General features: G+C 51.5%; 1 protein-coding gene across 1 annotated transcript in view; it reads right to left on the minus strand.

Annotated features, from left to right (window-relative positions):
* Positions 1-18,309, minus strand: part of LOC309590352 (unconventional myosin-X-like) — a gene marked incomplete at its 5' end in the record, with an annotated part of 96,801 nt that extends 78,492 nt beyond the window's left edge. The window contains 3 exons of the mRNA XM_082311471.1: positions 1,664-1,762; positions 17,244-17,373; positions 18,221-18,309. Coding sequence (XP_082167597.1) covers positions 1,664-1,762; positions 17,244-17,373; positions 18,221-18,309 — 318 coding nt within the window. The remainder of the gene's footprint in view (positions 1-1,663; positions 1,763-17,243; positions 17,374-18,220) is intronic.

Here is an 18,309-nt window from a genome sequence, read left to right on the forward strand (position 1 = left end):
TTTTCACCTGGCGTAAGACAGCCAGTCCCTCCTACAGTTATCAAGCAATAAAGGCGGCAGGTGAGGGAAGCACATAGGACAGCCATTGTGGAGCGCACGGAATAAAGCAAGCCCTTGAATGATCACTGTGTGCTTTTTCTGCATAAGCCATAAAGCACATGCTGCTTCAGCCTAGTGGTTTCTTCTTTTGTGGAGGGGAAAAAAAAAAAAAATCCAGCCTTTTTAGACCTGTGACTCCACCCAGCATTATCCTGTGCACATTTTCTAGCAGAGACACAGGCTGGCAGTGGGTGCACCCACGCAGCAGGCTCTGTGGTGGAAATTCTGGTGTCCTCTCAGAGGTGCCAGGTGGGTTTGGAGGATTTTCCAAGGCCACAGCAGCATATCAGAAGAGACAGGAACAAGTCTGGGAGAGCCACGGAAGGATTCGCCGTTTGTTCACCCTCCACAGGCTGCTGCATTACCTGTGATGAATGCCTCTGTGATCTCTTAAAATGGGCTAGTGACTATCCAGCACCCCCAAAACAAGCCAACTCCTCAAGAAAGGATTTAAGAGACTAGAGTAACCAGATGGAAAACCTATGTGTCTGCTAGGTGAGTTTCTGTCTCTGAGAAACAAATCAGTCTCTTTAAAAAAGAATGATGATTTGAAATCTAGCGCTGACAAATAAAGACTGAAAAATATGACAGTCCTACCACTGACTCTCCACAAGCTGGAGTCCTAAATCCCCTTTCCCCCTGTGCCCTCCTTTGTTTGCCAGGTAAGAGGCTGAAAAAAAGCTGTCCAATTTTCTGTAACAAAGAAGCTGCCTGCAGAGCAGGGTTCCCCAAAACAGCTGAGCAGATCTAATTGTTCTCTGCTGGAGGGCACAGTCCTGCCTGTTTCGCCATCCTCCTCCCAGCCCAGGCACCAGTTTGACTCTCTAAGAACCCCGGTGAAGGCAGTGAATAGTTTTCCCAGGGTTAGGGAGCTGAGCTGACTCACTGAGAACTTGGATGATCCCCAGAGGTCCCTTCCTACCCATATTACTCCATGAGCACTGCAGCAGGCATGCCAGGGAACCACAAGGAGCACAGGGTGGGAAACAGGGCAGGAAAGAGGCTTGTCCCTATCGCTGGCAGAGAGCTCTGCTCTCAGAGGAGCTCAGCTGCCTTGTTGAACTGTCCTAGGCATAGCTGCTGCACTTACGCTGCTGACTGACACAAGGAGCTCACTTCCACCTGCCCCTGACCCAACGGGCTGATGGCAAAAGCTGCTGAAGCAGACGGTGGTGAGCACAACAGCCCTCACGGCAGCAGGGCTTGCAAGAAGCACATCCTGGCAGAAAGGGCTGCTGAGCTGGTGGAGCTGCCTCCTTCCTAGGAGCATTTTGCCAATATAATGGTTTTGCTAGTCTGTTAATGCAACTCCTTCCAAGGTGGCACAAAAAAAACTCAAGCAAAATGAGGTGGGCAGGCAAATGAACAGAAGAAAGAGAACAATCTTCTCTTTTTTAACCTTTGTTAGACCGTTGGCCTGTATTGTGGCAGGGCTGGGTCACTTTTCAGACAGAATTGCAGCATTTCAATTGATGCATTTCTTTTTAGCATGAAGGTCATGCAAGACCAAGAAGTACATTTTGCACCTCGGGATAGGCTACAGCCTCATGCAGACTTCACTTACCGCGCCATAATCGGAGGTGAAGAGCACGTTTCCATCGGCACATGAGCCAACAGTGCATGGCTGCAGCTGGTCCTGCTCCCGCAGCCACACCCTGGCACCCTGCAAGAACCAGAAGACCTCCCATTAGAAAGAACTGGAGCCTGCAAGATCTGCACAGGGGGTGCGAACACCCAAGGAAAGCTGGGGGAAGCGGCAGCATTCAGAGGCTACTTCCAAGCTACAGCTGCTTAAAATTTTTAAGCAAGTCCTACTTAGATTTTCAGAGAAACTGGTTTTGATTTTTTTTAACATAACATGAGAGGAAGAAAAAGCAGCTTTAATCAGCTTCATGAGGAAACCTACGTAAGGAAACATGAATTTTTATAGAAAGAGTCATGGAAAGACACAAACATGCAGAATAGTGGGTTTGACTGTCTAAATATTTTCAATTTAGAATAGCCGGTCATTAGAAGTCATGTTATAATAATAAAAGAACATGTAAATAAAGCATGTTTACAATTTCATACACCCACACATCATTGTAAGTCAAAATGCTTCCAGAAATCATCAGCAACAGCTAAGTAGGCTTCACAGAGCTTTGTTTGCCTCTCTTGCACGAGTTTCCTTGGGTAAATGACATGACTTGAGTGTTTCTCTGATGTATATATACACTGATGTATATTTGATGGCCCTGATGTATATACCGTTTCACACACACTACAGGATCTTAAATTGCTCAGTGTCTCTCAAAACAACCCTGAGCACAAAGGCAGACTGCTGGTAACATATATGCACGGATCGGCAGGGCAAACAGATCTCGTAGCTCACCTACCAAAAAAGGTGCAGGGGAAATGAGTTTGCTGGATTGGCCTCTTCTGCCCTGCCTGACTGTGGGACCTGGCACAAGGGTAAGAGCAGGAGCATGAAGGTAAATCAGGGAGAGCATGGCCTGCAATTACGCAGAATTAGGCATAACTTCACACTGCATTTCAGTTATTGCAAACTAATCTGTTCCATGTCTTTCCATAGAAATCACATCAACTCTGCTTAGATAAGTATTGAGAAAAAGCCAAAGTGCTGAACTGTTGAGTAACGTTAAGGCCATCCTGCTTTTCATCGATTCATAGACCTACTTTCTTCTTAATTTGTTTTCTGCCCCTAAGTTATTGATTATAAAAGCCCTTCCTAGCCTCTTAAACCCGTCAGCACCATTAGCTCTTTGCTTATAGGCTTATTATGTTTGAAGAGATGCAACAGTATTTCTATATTACGTTATCCAGAATGTGGAACACTAATTCTATTTTTAATGATTTATTTTAGTTTAGGTGGGTTTTTTTAAACTACTTTAGTCACTTTAAACACTTTAGTACCCTGGATTTTCCTTACTGTAGAAGATATGTCTATTGGCCAACCTCCAGTCCTCCCAATAAAGGAACTGGTTTTAATGACATTTTAAAAAGCCTACATAATTCTACTTTTGCTGCTGTGTTCTGCTTTAGAGTTTCCACAGCAGACAGATTAATTTCCCCGCACCAACTGAATGAAAAGCACCAGTGCATCTGGTCAGTACCTAAACCCAAGGATGGCGTGTGAAGATCACCCTCATGGCCAGTGAGCAATAGCAATAGAAAGAAATGTTTTCTTATGCTGCAGATTCAAGTTTCAAGATCCCAGAGAGTCGGTAAGCAATGCATTGAATACAGATTTTGAGGAACTGTATTAGAGCTCTTCATGACATCCTCTTACATTTTCTGAAATTCTTGATGCTTGAGACAAAGCGTCTCGAGGCATTTGGGCAAAACATTGCTGTTGAGAAATCATCCATTTCCCAAATCGCATTCTGATGATTCCGCACAAACGTATGAACAGCAACATGTGTTAGCAAAAGATCTTTTTGCTATTTTCACCGAAGGCTCCTACTACCATCACGGTATCAAAAGCAGAGAGTCATAAAACAGCAAAGTTGTGTCTGGAGTTCCCAACAGCGGGATGAAAGCAAACCTTTTCTAATACACTTATTGTTAATACTTATTCCCAACAGTGCATTCCGATGCCTTCAGACCCCAGTAACCCAGGAGCACACAGGTGAGAGCCTGCAGGCAAGTGCCGCTTGATCAGGAGCCAGGCCTGCACCCTCCCGCACACACTGCACCCCGATGCCACGGCACGCACACAAGCACACACACACACACCCCGCTCAGCATGAGGAGCGTGCCGTGCTCACAGGACCCTACGTCGTCTGTCCCTGCAAACCAGGGGGGCTGGCTTACGCGGACTTTCCACTCCTTGAGCTCGGAAATTAGTTTGGAGATAGAGGTAGTTAATAATCTGACACACAAGAGACACTCCACGGGCATGAACACTGTTATTTATTAGGTACCATTTAGAGGTAAAAGGAGGGGAGACGGACAATGAGATCTCTGGTATCTTCAACACCTAGAAATTATCACAAAGTCCAGACTGACCCAGACCCCTTTCCCAGCAGAAGTCCATGTGAAAAAGTATTAACAAATACTGCCAAAAGGAGACCTAGTTCTTTCGTGCAATATTGCACCATTACCTACAGACTTACGGCAGATCCTTCTGTGTGCTGCTAAGGAGCAGAAGGCAACACGATGAAACTCCCAGGCACTGTGGCATTTCAGCTGCCCAGAAGTACTTACTTCAGTTTACTTTGAAGTTGTAGCTGTTTTTACAACAGCAATTGCCTCTGCCCAGTAGAATAACTGCACCCATTTATGCTGTTTCCAAAAGGAACATCGTGCTAACACTGGCAGGATAGGAACCACAGAGCAAATAATTATTGTAACTTCTGCCCAGCATAGCCCCCATTTCCTGAAAGACTGAGTTTGTTTTAGTGCATCTCCTTCCATCAGCCCTTTTTTCTAAACATGAAATTCCCCAAGGAGCCTTGACTAAATACAGAAACAGATGGTGACACCAAAGAGACTGCCCTCACATCACTCCCCTCTCCCCCAATACCACACAGTTCATTGATCAGTTGAAAGGATTAAATTGAGCAGAAAACTTCCAAGAACTGCCAGGCAGCAGGGCTGCACTTCCATAGGAGAAGCAAGGGCAGCAAAGCAGAGGACGGCCCAGCAGAGCACTGCAGAGCAGCGACCTGCCAGCTCTGGTGGGTCCCAGCTCCCACAGGCACCAGAGATGATGGGAAAACCCCCGCTCTCCCAGCACAAGAGTAAAAATCCTTCAATTTTCAAAGTGGGATAGAGAAGGTCTCACCCACATCCAGACACAAAACAGTTTAACAAAATGAAGCAACAAGCAATCACTGATTTGGAGAGAACATCTTAAAAGACAGCTAAGGAACAGCAGTGATGATTTTGTGCAACCACTTTCCATCAAATAAAGCTGGCTGAATATGGATGATACAGTTAACTTGAGCCCCTTATAATCAGAATAACTCACCCCCTCCCAATTCTTCTTTTAACTAGGAGTTTATTAAGGCATTTGTTTTGTTTTTAAGTGGAGCAACAACAGCAGGTACTGAAAGAAAGAATAAAGAAGTAATGTACCAGAGTTCCTGTACCAAGGGTAGGTCACTCGGATGTTAAATGAACTCTCAGAGACCAGCATCCTCATTCCTGTGGCAGTGACAGTCTATCAGTGAACTGGCCTTGCCACAAAGTGCATAGCAAAGCACAATCCTGAAAACTGATCCCATAACATGGGGTTATAATTTAGAAAATAAAGTTACTTGCATACCGAGAGTACTGTTTCATCAGTACTGCCTCACTCTCACACCATGGTGGCTTCCACTGTGGACAGTAAACTTTAAAATGTCATTTTTCTCTGTTCACATAACACCTGGCACTTTGGGGTCCTAGACTTGGAAATAAATAACACTTCCTGGTATCCATGATATCAAGAAAGCAATTGAAGCCACAGATTTCTTTGGCCCTCTGTGCCTTTTTTAGCGTGACTGATACCAGGAGTTCTCTCTTGTATTCACATGCCTGTATCTGCATCTCAGCTGATACAGCATTCTGCATCAGGAGGGAAAGGATAAGGGAGATCTTGTACACTGTACCCAGGGAAAGGGTGTAAAGGCAGACAAGCAGGGCACAACCCTGACTGCAAAAGCGAAGCACTCATGCATTAAAGCAGAGTGCATAGCTATCAGCGGGTGCACCATCCTCATCAGCTATCCAGCTACTGAAGGCAAAGCAAGCTCCAGAGGGCAAGGCACAGAGCTCTGTGGCACCTGGAGGTGCCTTTGCCTCTCCACAGCCTCCCAGCCCAGCTGGAGACACGTTCAGGGATTGACATGAGCAAGCCACTGCTCTGCAACTCTACCACGCTTCAGAAACAAGTCATCATATCCTGCTCTCCTCTTACTTGTGTAGTCTGGACTACCCTTGAATCTTCATGTTTCCCCATGACCTCCTCTTTTCTGGAAATGGCTTCTTCCCAGGTGCAAGCAATAATGAGCTGCCCAGCTGTACAGGATTTGAGGAGACAGTTATCAGTGCTGCCTCTCTAACTGCACTCACCTGCCTCATTCCTCCTTGCACACAAACCTGCACGACTCCCAAGAGCAACATGCTTTGCAGGGGCTACAACCATGATGGGTGCATCAGTTTTCCAGGAGTTATTCAGAGAGGAAAAGTGGTTTTCGTTGGAAGACACCTTCCAGTGTATGAAACATGCACACAATTGTCCACTCTGTTCCCATTATGGAAGGTTTTTCTGTCAAAAATCAAGTCAAAAATCTCTGTGGGTGCTCTAAGTACTGCACATATACATACCTTTGTCCTCCTGGCACACTGAGGCTGTTCAATGGGTATTAGGCATCCAAGCCTTGTGTTTCTCCTGGCGATGGATCCATATGCTCCTAGGCTTGGAAGCAGCATTGTGCTAAGCCAGCTCTCTTCCCAGCCTCAATGGACTTTGTGGTTGTAAACCACGCAGCAGAGATTGGGCTAGAAAGGCCCTTGCAATCCAGACAAAGCCAGGATCAGGTTTCAATAAATGCACTTTTCAACAGATTGATCTAGATGATCATGAATAAGTGATAGGGCAGATATAAAGAGACTTAGCTAATGGATACAAGAATGGTGGGGAGGGGGAGTCCCTGACACCCTAAACCCATATGGGAAGGAATGCAACCTTGCATTTTTTTCTGATGTCAGGCTGAAATGAAGCCATACAGCCAGTCCCTGGGTTATATCCGATCAGCAAAACCTAGACCAGCTGCTGGAAGGGAGGGGGCAACCCAGGAGGCCACAGGTAAGAGCAAGACAGAAGCCAGAACAGCTGAGCTGGCAGCAACCATCACAGAGCAGCTGGGAAGAGCAACAGCAACAGCAGCGGGGATAACAGAAACAAAAGTCTACTCCTTCTAAGGCACGAGGATGACGTGCTGCAGAGCGAAAAGGGACTGGATTTCACCCAGGAAGGTCCTGTGCTCCCCATACAGTAGCCCACTGAGCCCAGGCAGCCTCTGCAAGCCAGCACAGCTCATGGAGCTGAGCACAAAGTTGCAGCCGTGGGTCCTGCTGCTCCAGAGCTGCAGCCCAGGCTGAGCCCATGACTCAGACTAGTTCTGCCAATTAGCAGCCCCATTCCTTACTAATTAAAAAGCAAAGCCCTCAGTCTGCCAGCAGCTCTGCAGAATAGCAGTATCAGGAAAAGGTTTGTGTATTTTACATCATCTAATCTAAGAGCAGTTTGTCACTTCTGGTCACTGATGTATGTGCACTGCTTCCCACCCCTCTTTCGCCTCCCCCTCCCATCTGTTCTGTTCCTCTCTCCTCCCCCAGTTTGGCTACTGCACAGCTCCTCTCTCCCCACTCTCCCGCACATCTCCCAACTTCAGATATCCCCCAGGAAATGCCTGGTCCTGGAAGGTAATTCTTGCTCCTCTCAAAGGAGCAACTACCCACTACAGCAGCCACACTGGCTCCTCACCATGAGACTGGAGGGAGTGAACCCCTAACTGTTCTCCCATGCTTCAACACTGCCCTTTGCCATGAGCACAAGGTGCACAGAGAGGAGGAGGAGGCAGGTGTGCATCCTTCCAGACTTCACTGCAAGCTCTCTCCAGGCTCAGTTTGAGATGAGCTGCCTCCTGCAATTCCACCATGGGCAATGGAGTCACTGCCCTCCTCATGTAAAGCAATAGTCTTACAGAGTTTGCAACCACCAGGGAACTTCTCACCAGCCTCAAAAAGGCGTACTGAAGTTCAGTCCATAAAAGTCAGTGGAGTTGCTCAGCACCACTTCCATGCCTTCCCTACTAGCTCTTCCCCACCTAAAACTTCAATTAAACCAAGTCATTCCATAGGATACGTTACTCACAGAGCCTGGCTAGCTACAGATGTGTATTCCCTGTCTGTGAACATCCCTGACACATCTCAGCAATGTCAGCTTTCCCACATCTTCTCTGTAGAAGCCCTGAGGAGGAGACAACACCGCACACACAAAAGCCCAGCCTGGCCTGGCCCCAGCAAAGCCTTCACTGATCAGCTAGCTGCTGCAAACTGAGCAAGTGAAGAGTTGTCCCTGCCCTTCCCTCAACACGGACATTGCTTTGGGTCTCCTCTCCCTCTTGCCACCAAATACATAGTGAGGCAGCTTCCTTGCAGCTCCCTTCCTCTCTCAAATTGGGCCAACGGCTTCAAGGCTGAAGCTGGGCTGATGGACAGCTGAGCGGCATTCAAGGTCCGCAGAGGAGAGTTCAGGGCCTCAGGAAGCCACGAGGACGCAGCGGTCTATCACAGAGAAGTCAGCTCCAGCATTCTGCTCCGAGCAGCCACTACGCAATGCGTTTGTGAAAATCTCAGATGAGAGGCCTGAAACAGTATTCCTTCTGCAATGTTTATTCTGCATAATTTGAGTTTATTTCCAGTGCCTTTTTGCATCTTGCCACATCCTTGACTTCAATAATTCCCTGCCATGTGGAGTTCTACCATCTACTCACACATTATATGTAAATTATATGTACACTTTTTAATCAATCAGTCTCATCCCCGTGAAGCAGAAAATCCCTTTTTCTTGCAGTCAGAGGTGGAGGAACAGAGAAATTCAAACCACCTTCTCTGTCTCATCCATTATCTTCTGCTCTTTTGCCATGTCTCCCCCTATTTGTCATTTCACTAATAAAGTATTCTCAGGTTTTTCAAACTCTTCATGTGAGATATTTTCTTAGCATTTGATAGTCCTCAGTGTCTTTCCTTCAAACACCACATAGCAAGCAAGTGGGGTGCCTCTGAGCTGGGGTGCACTGTCAGCCAACCTGAAATAAGAGCAAAAGTGAGGAAAAATGGGGGAAACAGCCCACGTAAGAAAGAAGTTGGGAGATAGTAAAGACAGTAGAGTCCATGTTTCACTATTTTTGCTTCTAAAATCATTGGGGACAAAGCCATGTGCCAGTAGCAGCATCCAGCTACTATATGGGGATGATAGCATTGTGAGTAACGATGGAGACAGGCATACTTCTTTAATAAACATCTCTGGAAACTACCCCTCTTGCATCACACTGAGGTGCTTAAGTACTTTCCCATATATTAGTAAATGGAAAGGGCGTAAAACATTTTAAAAATCAACGGGTCCAAGAGTTCCCAGAGATCTGCCCAGTAACATTTCTCACCAGCTGATACTCATATTTGACAAGCCTGGTAATGCCAAGGAAATTCCAAGAGACTGGAAGGGTCAGAGCCTAAATGAGGGCGATAGCGGAATTATCCCAAGTAACCATGGGTTGCCTAGTCTGACAATCCCCAGGGAAAATACAGAGGTTTTGCCCTCAGCTTTTCCAACTTAAAGATACTCTAGCTTTAATTATTGTCCAGTGCCAGCCAACACAGGGGAAGAAGTCTAGTCAAAAAGATTTCTTTGTTCTTTGATTAGCAACCAAGCATAGGAGATAAACAGGACAGTAATAGACTCTTGTGGCATTGCTCATGCAGAACGCAGTATTCTGATAAAAGTCAGCCCTTGAGGAGCAAACAGCAGCAAAGGGATCCCAAAACAGTTGTTATGAATGGGGAAAATCCTGACTAATTGAGGGAGTTCCTAACAAACCTCCACAGAGACAGGGTCAGTACTATTTCGTACGCTCATCAAGGACCTAAAATCAAAAGTAGTGCTGACAGTACTAGCAGATGCCAACATCTGGTAGATCAGTAAGTACCCACAAGGATGAGACCATCAGAGCAGTGTGGATTCCACAGTCCGCTTGTTTGAACAAAACGGGATTAAAATACAGCCAAACTGAAAGGTCAGCTTCAGAGGAGGAAGAATGCAAGGAGCACTTCAAACGGAGGAATGTCTTCTGGAAAGTCAGAGACCCAAAGAGGATTGCAAATTGCTGAACAGAAACTCCCAGGACATTTGGTTGCAACAAGAGCTGATGCATGTCTGGGACATATAAACAGGAGTAAGGAAGTTTACTGCTTACTTATGCTTTGAGGTGTGAGAAAGAAGCCGTCGAGAGAAAATCTAAAGAACTCACATCATTTTTGTTGCTCTGAAAGATCCCTTGTAATGCAAATGTACTTGTGAAAATGTTAATGTCATTATGTAGATTTGCCAGAGCTAGGGCCGCCCTGTCTAGCCCAGACACTGATAGCAGGGGGTCGCAGCAGCATGTGGCCCACCATGGGCTGCAAACCTCCCCTCGGTCCCTGCATACCCGACTAACTAAACCCTGCTGAGAGGCCACTGCTGCCAGCCGCACTGAGACCGCTGCTCTGCTACCTGCTGCCTCACCTTTGTTGGCAACTCGGTCCTGGAGAATAATTTCCTGTAGAGAAGTTATCTGGGACGAAATAACTCTCATGAAGCAAAAGAAAAGTAGGACCCAAAAATGGATGGAGCTGCCAGACACTTTAGAAATGAAGCAGGGTTTATTTTAAAACAAGGTTGTGTAACCACTTGAAGAAACTGCAAAAAGCAGGGGATCCTCCAGAAATAAGAAGCCTTTCCAGAAAGTGTGATTCAGCCAAATCTTCATCATTGGCTCAAGACGCAGGTAGCAGGAATAAACAGGACTTATACATAGCCCTGGTCCTAACTCGAATTTCCACCTTCTCATCAAGTAGGCTGATCACTGTATCTACGAGAGGCCCACCACTGGTTCAGTCGTTACGATAATTATTGCATTTATAATGACGGGACCCAAGAGTCCCCAGACACTGTGCCAACCGGTGCATGGCAGACAGGCCCTCCGTAGGTGTTTTTCCTGGGACTCGCTCTACAGCACTGCTGAACTGTCTGCAATCTCAGATGGAAATGAGGAGACAGAACTGCAGAGCTTAGGGTGACTGGAGGATAACCAGGAAACGCAGACTCGCAGAAGTTTCAGTCTTAATGATCACATTTAAATAGCTCACACATTCTCCTCAAAGCAAAACGGGAAATAAGAAATTGCGAAACATTTGTGATTATTACGTTAAAAAAAAGTGAGGCAAGAAGTGTAACCAGAGCGGCACAAGGTGGTTTTGGAGGCAGCGACGGGGCAGCTGCAGGCTGGACCAGGGAGACCCGGCCTCCCTTCGCCTGGGGGCTCCCACCCAGCGCCCGCGCCAGCCCACCCTCGCGCCGCTGATAGGATCCGACAAGGTCGCCGCTCACGCAGCCTGGCTCCAGACAAATGCCCTAAGGAGGGAGCTAACAGGATTCCCTCTCTTCCGCCAGACACTTCTTCACGTCACCTCTGGCAGAAGAGCTTTCTTCCCCACGATTGCTGCTCCGGAACAGGGCAGCCGGGCCCTTTCGCCCTACATCTGCCTCTTTATTGCTCTGAACAGTTTTGGGGAGATGCAGCTGGGATGGAGGATTCTGCACATAGGAACATCCATGCTACACCAGCCCCACGGATACCTGCAAGGACAGAGGTACTTCTCGTTAGCCGAACTACATAGACTACTCAAACAGACAGGGGTTGCTCTGCTTGGTATTGACTCAGAGAGCATTACATACACCGCACGGGTGTAGTAGTCAGCGTTTCTCTGTCTGTTCCCAATCTCCCCAGACCCTCTTTTCTAAGAGGTCACAATATTCTTGATAAACTAAGAGAAGGTCATCAGGGAAAGCTGGCAAAGCACATGGTCCTCAGGGAAGGAGAGAGGCTTGGTGGGAATACTCCTTCACGGAGCAGCCCCACTGCTGAAGAAGACAACACTCTATCTACCATTTCTTTCCAAGATGGCATTTTCCTAAGCCCCGGGTTGTTAACACACGGGCACTCAGCTCACTGTTATCTGGAAAGACAGCACATCACTCACGGTCAGCGTCATCCAAGTCAGCTGAACCATTTCCCTCATCTCAGACAGGAGTCTCGGGAAGGATTCTCCAGGACATCCGGCCACGCTCCTCTCTCACAGGAACTCCACCTTCTCCCAACTGCAGGGAGCGTGGGGAGGCCAAACCAAGCTGTTGAGAAATCCAATCCAGGATGCCATGTACGAGCCCTCCCCGCCCAGCACAAGCTGGGCTCCCTGGGGACACTGATCTCTGACTGATGCAGCCAGGCAGCTTCAACCGAGAGCTCAAAGCTGGCGAGAATCACATGTGCAACCAAAAATCAGACCAGTCCTGTACCTGCTGCAGGAGGCAGGCTCCACACTGCAAAGATGCATTTGCAGACAAATCCCTTCAGCTCTTCTTACCCATGTACGCTGTCTGCGAATGCTTACACACATGAGTTTACACCAGGACTAAGGAGCCATCGGCTGTCCCTCCACCTGGAGGACAGCCTGTACAGCTGAGTATCACATGGCCGGCAAAGGGCCACACTCTGCAAACTAGCTGATGGCTTTGCAGAGTAGTCAGACACTTCCCAGTTGCATCAAGCAGTCAGCACACTCACAGCCAGGGCAAAGCTGCCAGAGCAAAAGAGATGGGGCAGAGCTGCTTGCTCCCCACCTCCGTTTGGGGCTAAGAAAGCAGCTCAGATGCACGCATGGTGGCAACTCAGGTAGCCCTTGTAGTTCCCCATAGACTTGACCCTGAGACTCCCTGCTGGTCTGCATGTGTCCCTGGGGGAAGTGGGACAGTAAGGGAAGACCAGGCGAAGCTGTAGGGAGGACAGCTCAGACCACCGCAGCCGTGCAGGACACAAGCACAGGATCCCCCCTGCCTTCCTCTTCCTATGTCAGAAAGCTTAAGGACTTTGGGGGATTTATTTTACAACACAGATGAAAAGCATTGCATTTCACCAAAAGAGCAATGAGAAAACTGTTTAACGCTTAAAATGCCAGCATTTCTAGGCCTGTGGCACATGAGCAGGAGGAGAACAGCATCTGTGACTCCACTGGATGCTGCTGCTCAATGCAGGCTGACCGTGGGGCCGTGCTGGTCACTCCAACTGGAGAGCAGAGAGGGACGGGATGGGAGAAGTCTCTCCTTTAACCCTGGCCACGACATTCCTGCTCTTCGGGGGGAATTGGAGAGCGAGTCACATCCTCTGTGTCACCCCACATCCTGCCCACACTCCAGACACGCAGGGAAACTATCATCTGTCACCGTGCCACAGCCCAGGCCTCCAGGGCCCCTCCTCCCTCTCTGGGCACAGGGCTCGCTGCAGCAGCCAAGAAAGGAGACGGCAGAGCGCACACACCGTCTCGGCTCCTCTGCTCATACCCGGCTGGAGCAAAGGCGTCATCCATCACATCCCTGAGCCATGCTGCACATCAGACCTCAGATGGCAGAGGCACACATCTTTGTGCTGTACCACTTGCTGAGGATGAAGGCTTTCTAATCTGGCCCGCTTGGGATGCTGCAGGGGAAGAGCGGCAGCAGCACGCAACCCACCAGCTCACCGTCCCCGGGGTCTGCAGTCAGAGGAGGGCATGGCACACGGGAAGCCCTTCAGCAGTGTCAAGCAGACACAACCAGCCAGAACTGTTCCCTCCTTGGCAGAGCCAGCACGATAAGTAGGTTGAACCCATCGCTAAGACACTTATCATAGATAAACTTCAAAGAACAGGAACTCCTTTGGTCTCCAGCATGCCGACGGAGGAACCAGGGAAGCTGGGAAGACCCATGGCATCCCCACCTCACCCCAGACACTGACCACATCGCTGAGCAGTATCCAAATGCTGCAAGCACAGCATGGGAGCCTGCCAAGGCAAGACCAACAACACGCTGGGGTTTAAGCTGTTCATTGTAAGGGATGACATGCATCCCCTGGGACAAGCTTGGCTTCTGCTGCAGCAGAAAGAGGTGGAGCAACTCTCTTCTGCTCAGGCGTTGCCCTCCCACCAAGAACCCCCCATGGAGAAGGAGGAAGAGTGGCGGGGTGCAGCAAATGCCAAACATTCCCGCTCCAGGGAAGCCACGTCCCCCCCTCCCACCCTCGCTGCCTTTCCTGCAAAGCAAAGCTTGATGCTTTCCCACGCACGCTCACCCCGGCTCTCCAGCCTTGGCCACCTTGCTTCACTAGGGTTTAAGCCCGGGATTTACAAGAGATGTAAGGCTCCTAGAGAGTCCCTGGCTTCAGGGCTGCCCCTCAGCCCTTCCCTGGAAATCCTTGTTTCTCCAGATGACAGCAGAATCATGCCCAGACAAGTGGAGCCGGACAAAGCAGGCAGTTCTCTGCTGGGTGCTACTTGCCGAGACACGCACCTCTGGGCATCCCCTCTGCAGCCTCCCATTCCCATCAGGCGCTTCAGGCTCCTCGGTGGCCACTCCTGTTGCAAGCGGCCAGGAGGCTCCTCGTGACAGAGGGGTGGGCATAAAGGCTGTGGTGAAATGGCCCTTTGGGAAACCCTGGCCTCCATCTGATTAGATATAGGCAGCCCAGGCTTCCAGGAGCAGCAGGTTAATCAGTTAATGGCTGAAAGGATCCTGGGCGATGTGCTGTGCATGCCGCGGGGCAGCCCCAGCCGCACGGGCCCCCGGGGCAGCCACTCCTTCCTCGCTGGGGCCAGATCTGGGAAAACATCTGTGCTGATACAGAAAGTGCTTCACTGGGGAGGGGGCAGGCCCGAGTCCATCAGCTGCTCCAGCCCACCACAGCGGGCTGCTCCAGGGGGGCTCCCAGTTCCCCCGCCGCACCCAGGACACGGCAAGGGCCAGACACTGGGTTTAATGGCCTGGAAACCCAGCAGAGGTTGGAGGGAGGGGATGTCTGATGCCCCTGGCCGCAAACAGGAGCCTTTCAGAGCTCGGCCGCAGACATCAGGATGGCCCTGTCACCCCACAGTGCCTGCCGTGCCCACTGCCAGTGCCATGGGCACCCGCTGTCGCCCACGGGGCCAGCGAGGGCTGCCCCAGCCTTGCACTCACCTGCCCCTCACAACCAAAGGCAGCATCAGGCTGGGCTGGAAACCTGTGTATGCTTAGGCAGGGAAAGAGGCAGAGCAAATTTCGGGGGGTCTGGGTTGCGCATGGCACCGGGCCACACGCATTACGGCTGCACATCACTTTCCCCACACGGCTGCTGTGGACACCCAAGGAAAGGGCGCTGCGGGCACGCGTGGGACCAGAGCCCACGCCTATAACAGGTACCGGCCTGGCGCCGGGGGAGCCCATTCTGCCCGCCAGCGTGAAGGTGACTGGGCAGAGGCAGGAGGCAGAGGACTGAGGCGGACGCTCCCGGCCCTTGCCCGCTTCCCGGCTGCTCACCGGCTGCTCACCGGCGGGGCCACGTGCGGCGGGCCGAGCTGCGACACGCAGGCACGGGCAGGAGCGGGCTCCGGACCCTCAAGTCGCTCCGGGGGATTAAAGCAGCATGCGAGCCGTCTCTGGGCAGCCATGACTATCATGCGACAAATCCTCTCCTCCCGCAAGCAGCCCTCAGCCCGGAGCCGCACATCACTCGGGCTCCGGCTCCCGGAACCCGTTCGGCGCCTCACAAGGGCCGCCCGCTGCCGCGCCGGGCCTGGGGAGGGCTCGGGGACAAACCCCGCCGCATCCCGGCGCTGAAGAAAAAGTGCAACCGGGAGCGCCCCGGCGAGGGGGCAGCGGGGGCGCGGCGAGCCCCGGGGCAGCCCAGCGCCCCGCCGCTCCAGGGGCGCGCCCGGCCCGGGGCAGCGCCCGGCGGCCCCCAGCCTGGGCACGGCACCCCGATGCTCGTCCCACCCCGGGACCCGAGCCTGCCGGCCGGCCTCCGCCCGGGCTCCCCCCGCCTCCCCCGGCCCCCGGGCAGGGGCGAGCAGCCCCGCCGCCGCCGCCGCCCTCGTCCCCGCCGCTGCCCACCTGGCAGAGAGAGGCGTCCATCGGCGGTCCCCCCCGGCGCGGAGCGCTGCCGCCCGGCTCTCAGCGCCGCATCGCCGCGGCCGGGCAGGCACGACGCGCCCGCCCCACGCCGCGCTGGCTCCGCCTCGCCGGCCCCGGGCAGCGGGGAGCGGGGCCGCCCCGCTCCGCTCCGCCCCGCCCCGCTCCGCCCCGGGGCGCGGGGGGAGCGCGGCTGCCGCGGCGGCGGCGGGGCTGGCCCGCTCGGGGGGTGCTCGGGCATTTAGGAGCGGCGGAGGGGTCGCGCCGGCTGGGGAGGAGCCGGCATCCCCAGAGGGGGATGCTGAGGAGGGTTTGGGGTGCGGGGGGCGCCGGCTGAGCCCGAGCGGCCAGTGCCAGGCAGGGGCATGCAGCGGGGAGAGGGGACCACCTGTATACAGCCATAGCAGCCAAGCGTGGCGGGTGGAAGGACAACTGACATCGTCTGGAATAGCAAATATTTTTGGGTTCAGCGTCCCTTCAGCAGGTCAGCCTAGCACGGTACTGCAAGAGAGACCGTCAGCAGGAATCCTGACAGCACTTCAAAATTGTACCTCTCAGATCTGAAACAGCTAGCATAAAGCAACAGGCTGGGTGAAGTTTGTCCAAAAAGTGTGGCCAGATCACAGTCCGTGAGCACCTGCGCCGTGGGGAGTATTTCTTGCGGTTGTAAGAAATCATTTCCTTATTCTGACAGAAAGGAGGAGATCAAACAAAGGGCGGGGACACAAAGTTTTTGGGATTAGATTTTTTTTTTTTTTGGTGAATAATGTGCTTTTTGAACTACTTAAAAGACATGGGGTTCTGGGGGAGGTGGCAGTATCTTGTCCAACCTCTGCCACAAGACAGAGTCACACCTAGGCCACTGCAAGGGATGCCTGGGACGACCACCCCCAGCAGCCTCTTCCACCTTCACTATCTGGACCTTTTGGTAAGGTTTCTTAATATGTGTCACTGTCCCGTGTCCTTCCATTTTGATATCAAGTCACTGAGAGCCACCCTGGGCATGACTATCCAACCTCTTTTGTACTTGTGCTGAATTAGCTTAATCTAAACCACTTTCCCTGTCTTAGGAAAACATCATGCAAGACGGTGCCGGAAGCATAACTACAGTCCTTATCTCACATGTAATACTTCTATCCGCAAGGCCAATTACCCTGTTAGTGAAGGGGATTAGATCAACTCAACACTGAATTGTCCTTGACAGCCCCCTCTCAGCCGTGTGTTTGTCGCCAGGCTGTTTCTGCCGCAGCCAGCCTTCTCCCTGCCGGAGGGCAGTTCCTCCTCCGCTGTTGCTGCTTCTGCAGGCCATTTGGGCTGTTCAGCTTCTCCCTTCTGGCTGGTCACCAGGGGGTCACGGAGCTCCTCACAGCCATGGGAAAGCTGAGGAGCACACCTCTCCTTTACCTCTTCTGCCTACCTGCCAAGGGTCTCCACCAGCAGGCATCTCCAGCACCAGATGTCCCCTCCCGGACTTCTCCATGGAGGAACTTTGGCCATGGTTCCTGTCATCCAGGGGTGGGTTGCCCATCAAGGCATGACCCTCACAGCTGCATGTCAAGGGAGGTCTGACAATGAAGTGGCAAGCTAGCAGCAAACCTGTTCCCAACAAACACACCGAGCAACCCGAATGCGCTCATCATAAACTCAGGGCCTTACCCTTGTTTCCCAGGCCGGGGTCCCTGCGGGCTCCCTTTCTCTTTCCCTTTCCTGTTCATCAGCTCCCAGAGGGTGCTGCAAGGTTGTGTTTCCACAAATACCGTGGAAAAAAGTTCTAAGCCCATAACTGCTGCAGTTTTCAGCACGGTGCCAGTGACGCAGCACTCGTATTGCTGGGCTGTGAGGGAGCGGTCGCTGTCCCAGCCTGACAGACCTCCCTGCAGCTCTGAGGCAGGGGGCTAACAGGGCTTGGAAAGCCCAGGGAAAGGCAAGGAACCAACCGTTCAAAAGAGCAGGTTTTAGTATTAACGCTACTGTCAAGTGACACCGTCTAAGAGGGAAGAAGAAGGTAGCTCGACCCGGTCCCCGGAACAAAGTAGCTTTCTAAACTATCCAGGCAATAAATGTTGGATTCCCCAAATGCAGCATCAGTGATTGATGCTGTCAGCCCTTTTCTCCATCAGCCTGGTAGGAAAGGTGGCAAGAATCTTGATAAGAAACTTATGCCTGATATTCGCTGCTTTCTGTAACAGGATTAAATCTCTAGTCCTACATTCATACAGCCCAGCTGGAAACAGGGATGTCTGAACTGTCTCCTACATCTCTTTAGGTGCTGCTCACCAGGAAGGAATGGCTATGACCAGCTGCTTCTTCGCAGAGCTTTGATAAGTAGGCGAGTGCTGGCTCGCCATCACTGGCCACCCGGATGCTGCCACCACCATGTGTCTGGCACCGCACCTCTGCCACCCCGGCAGCTCCGGGGCTGGCTGCCGCACCAGCGACGTGATGAACACGAAGCAGTCAGCAAGGGCTGGCACAGGCCCCAT

The sequence above is a fragment of the Platalea leucorodia genome, assembly GCF_965183815.1.
Source record: "Platalea leucorodia genome assembly, chromosome: 5".
Lineage (NCBI taxonomy): Eukaryota > Metazoa > Chordata > Aves > Pelecaniformes > Threskiornithidae > Platalea > Platalea leucorodia.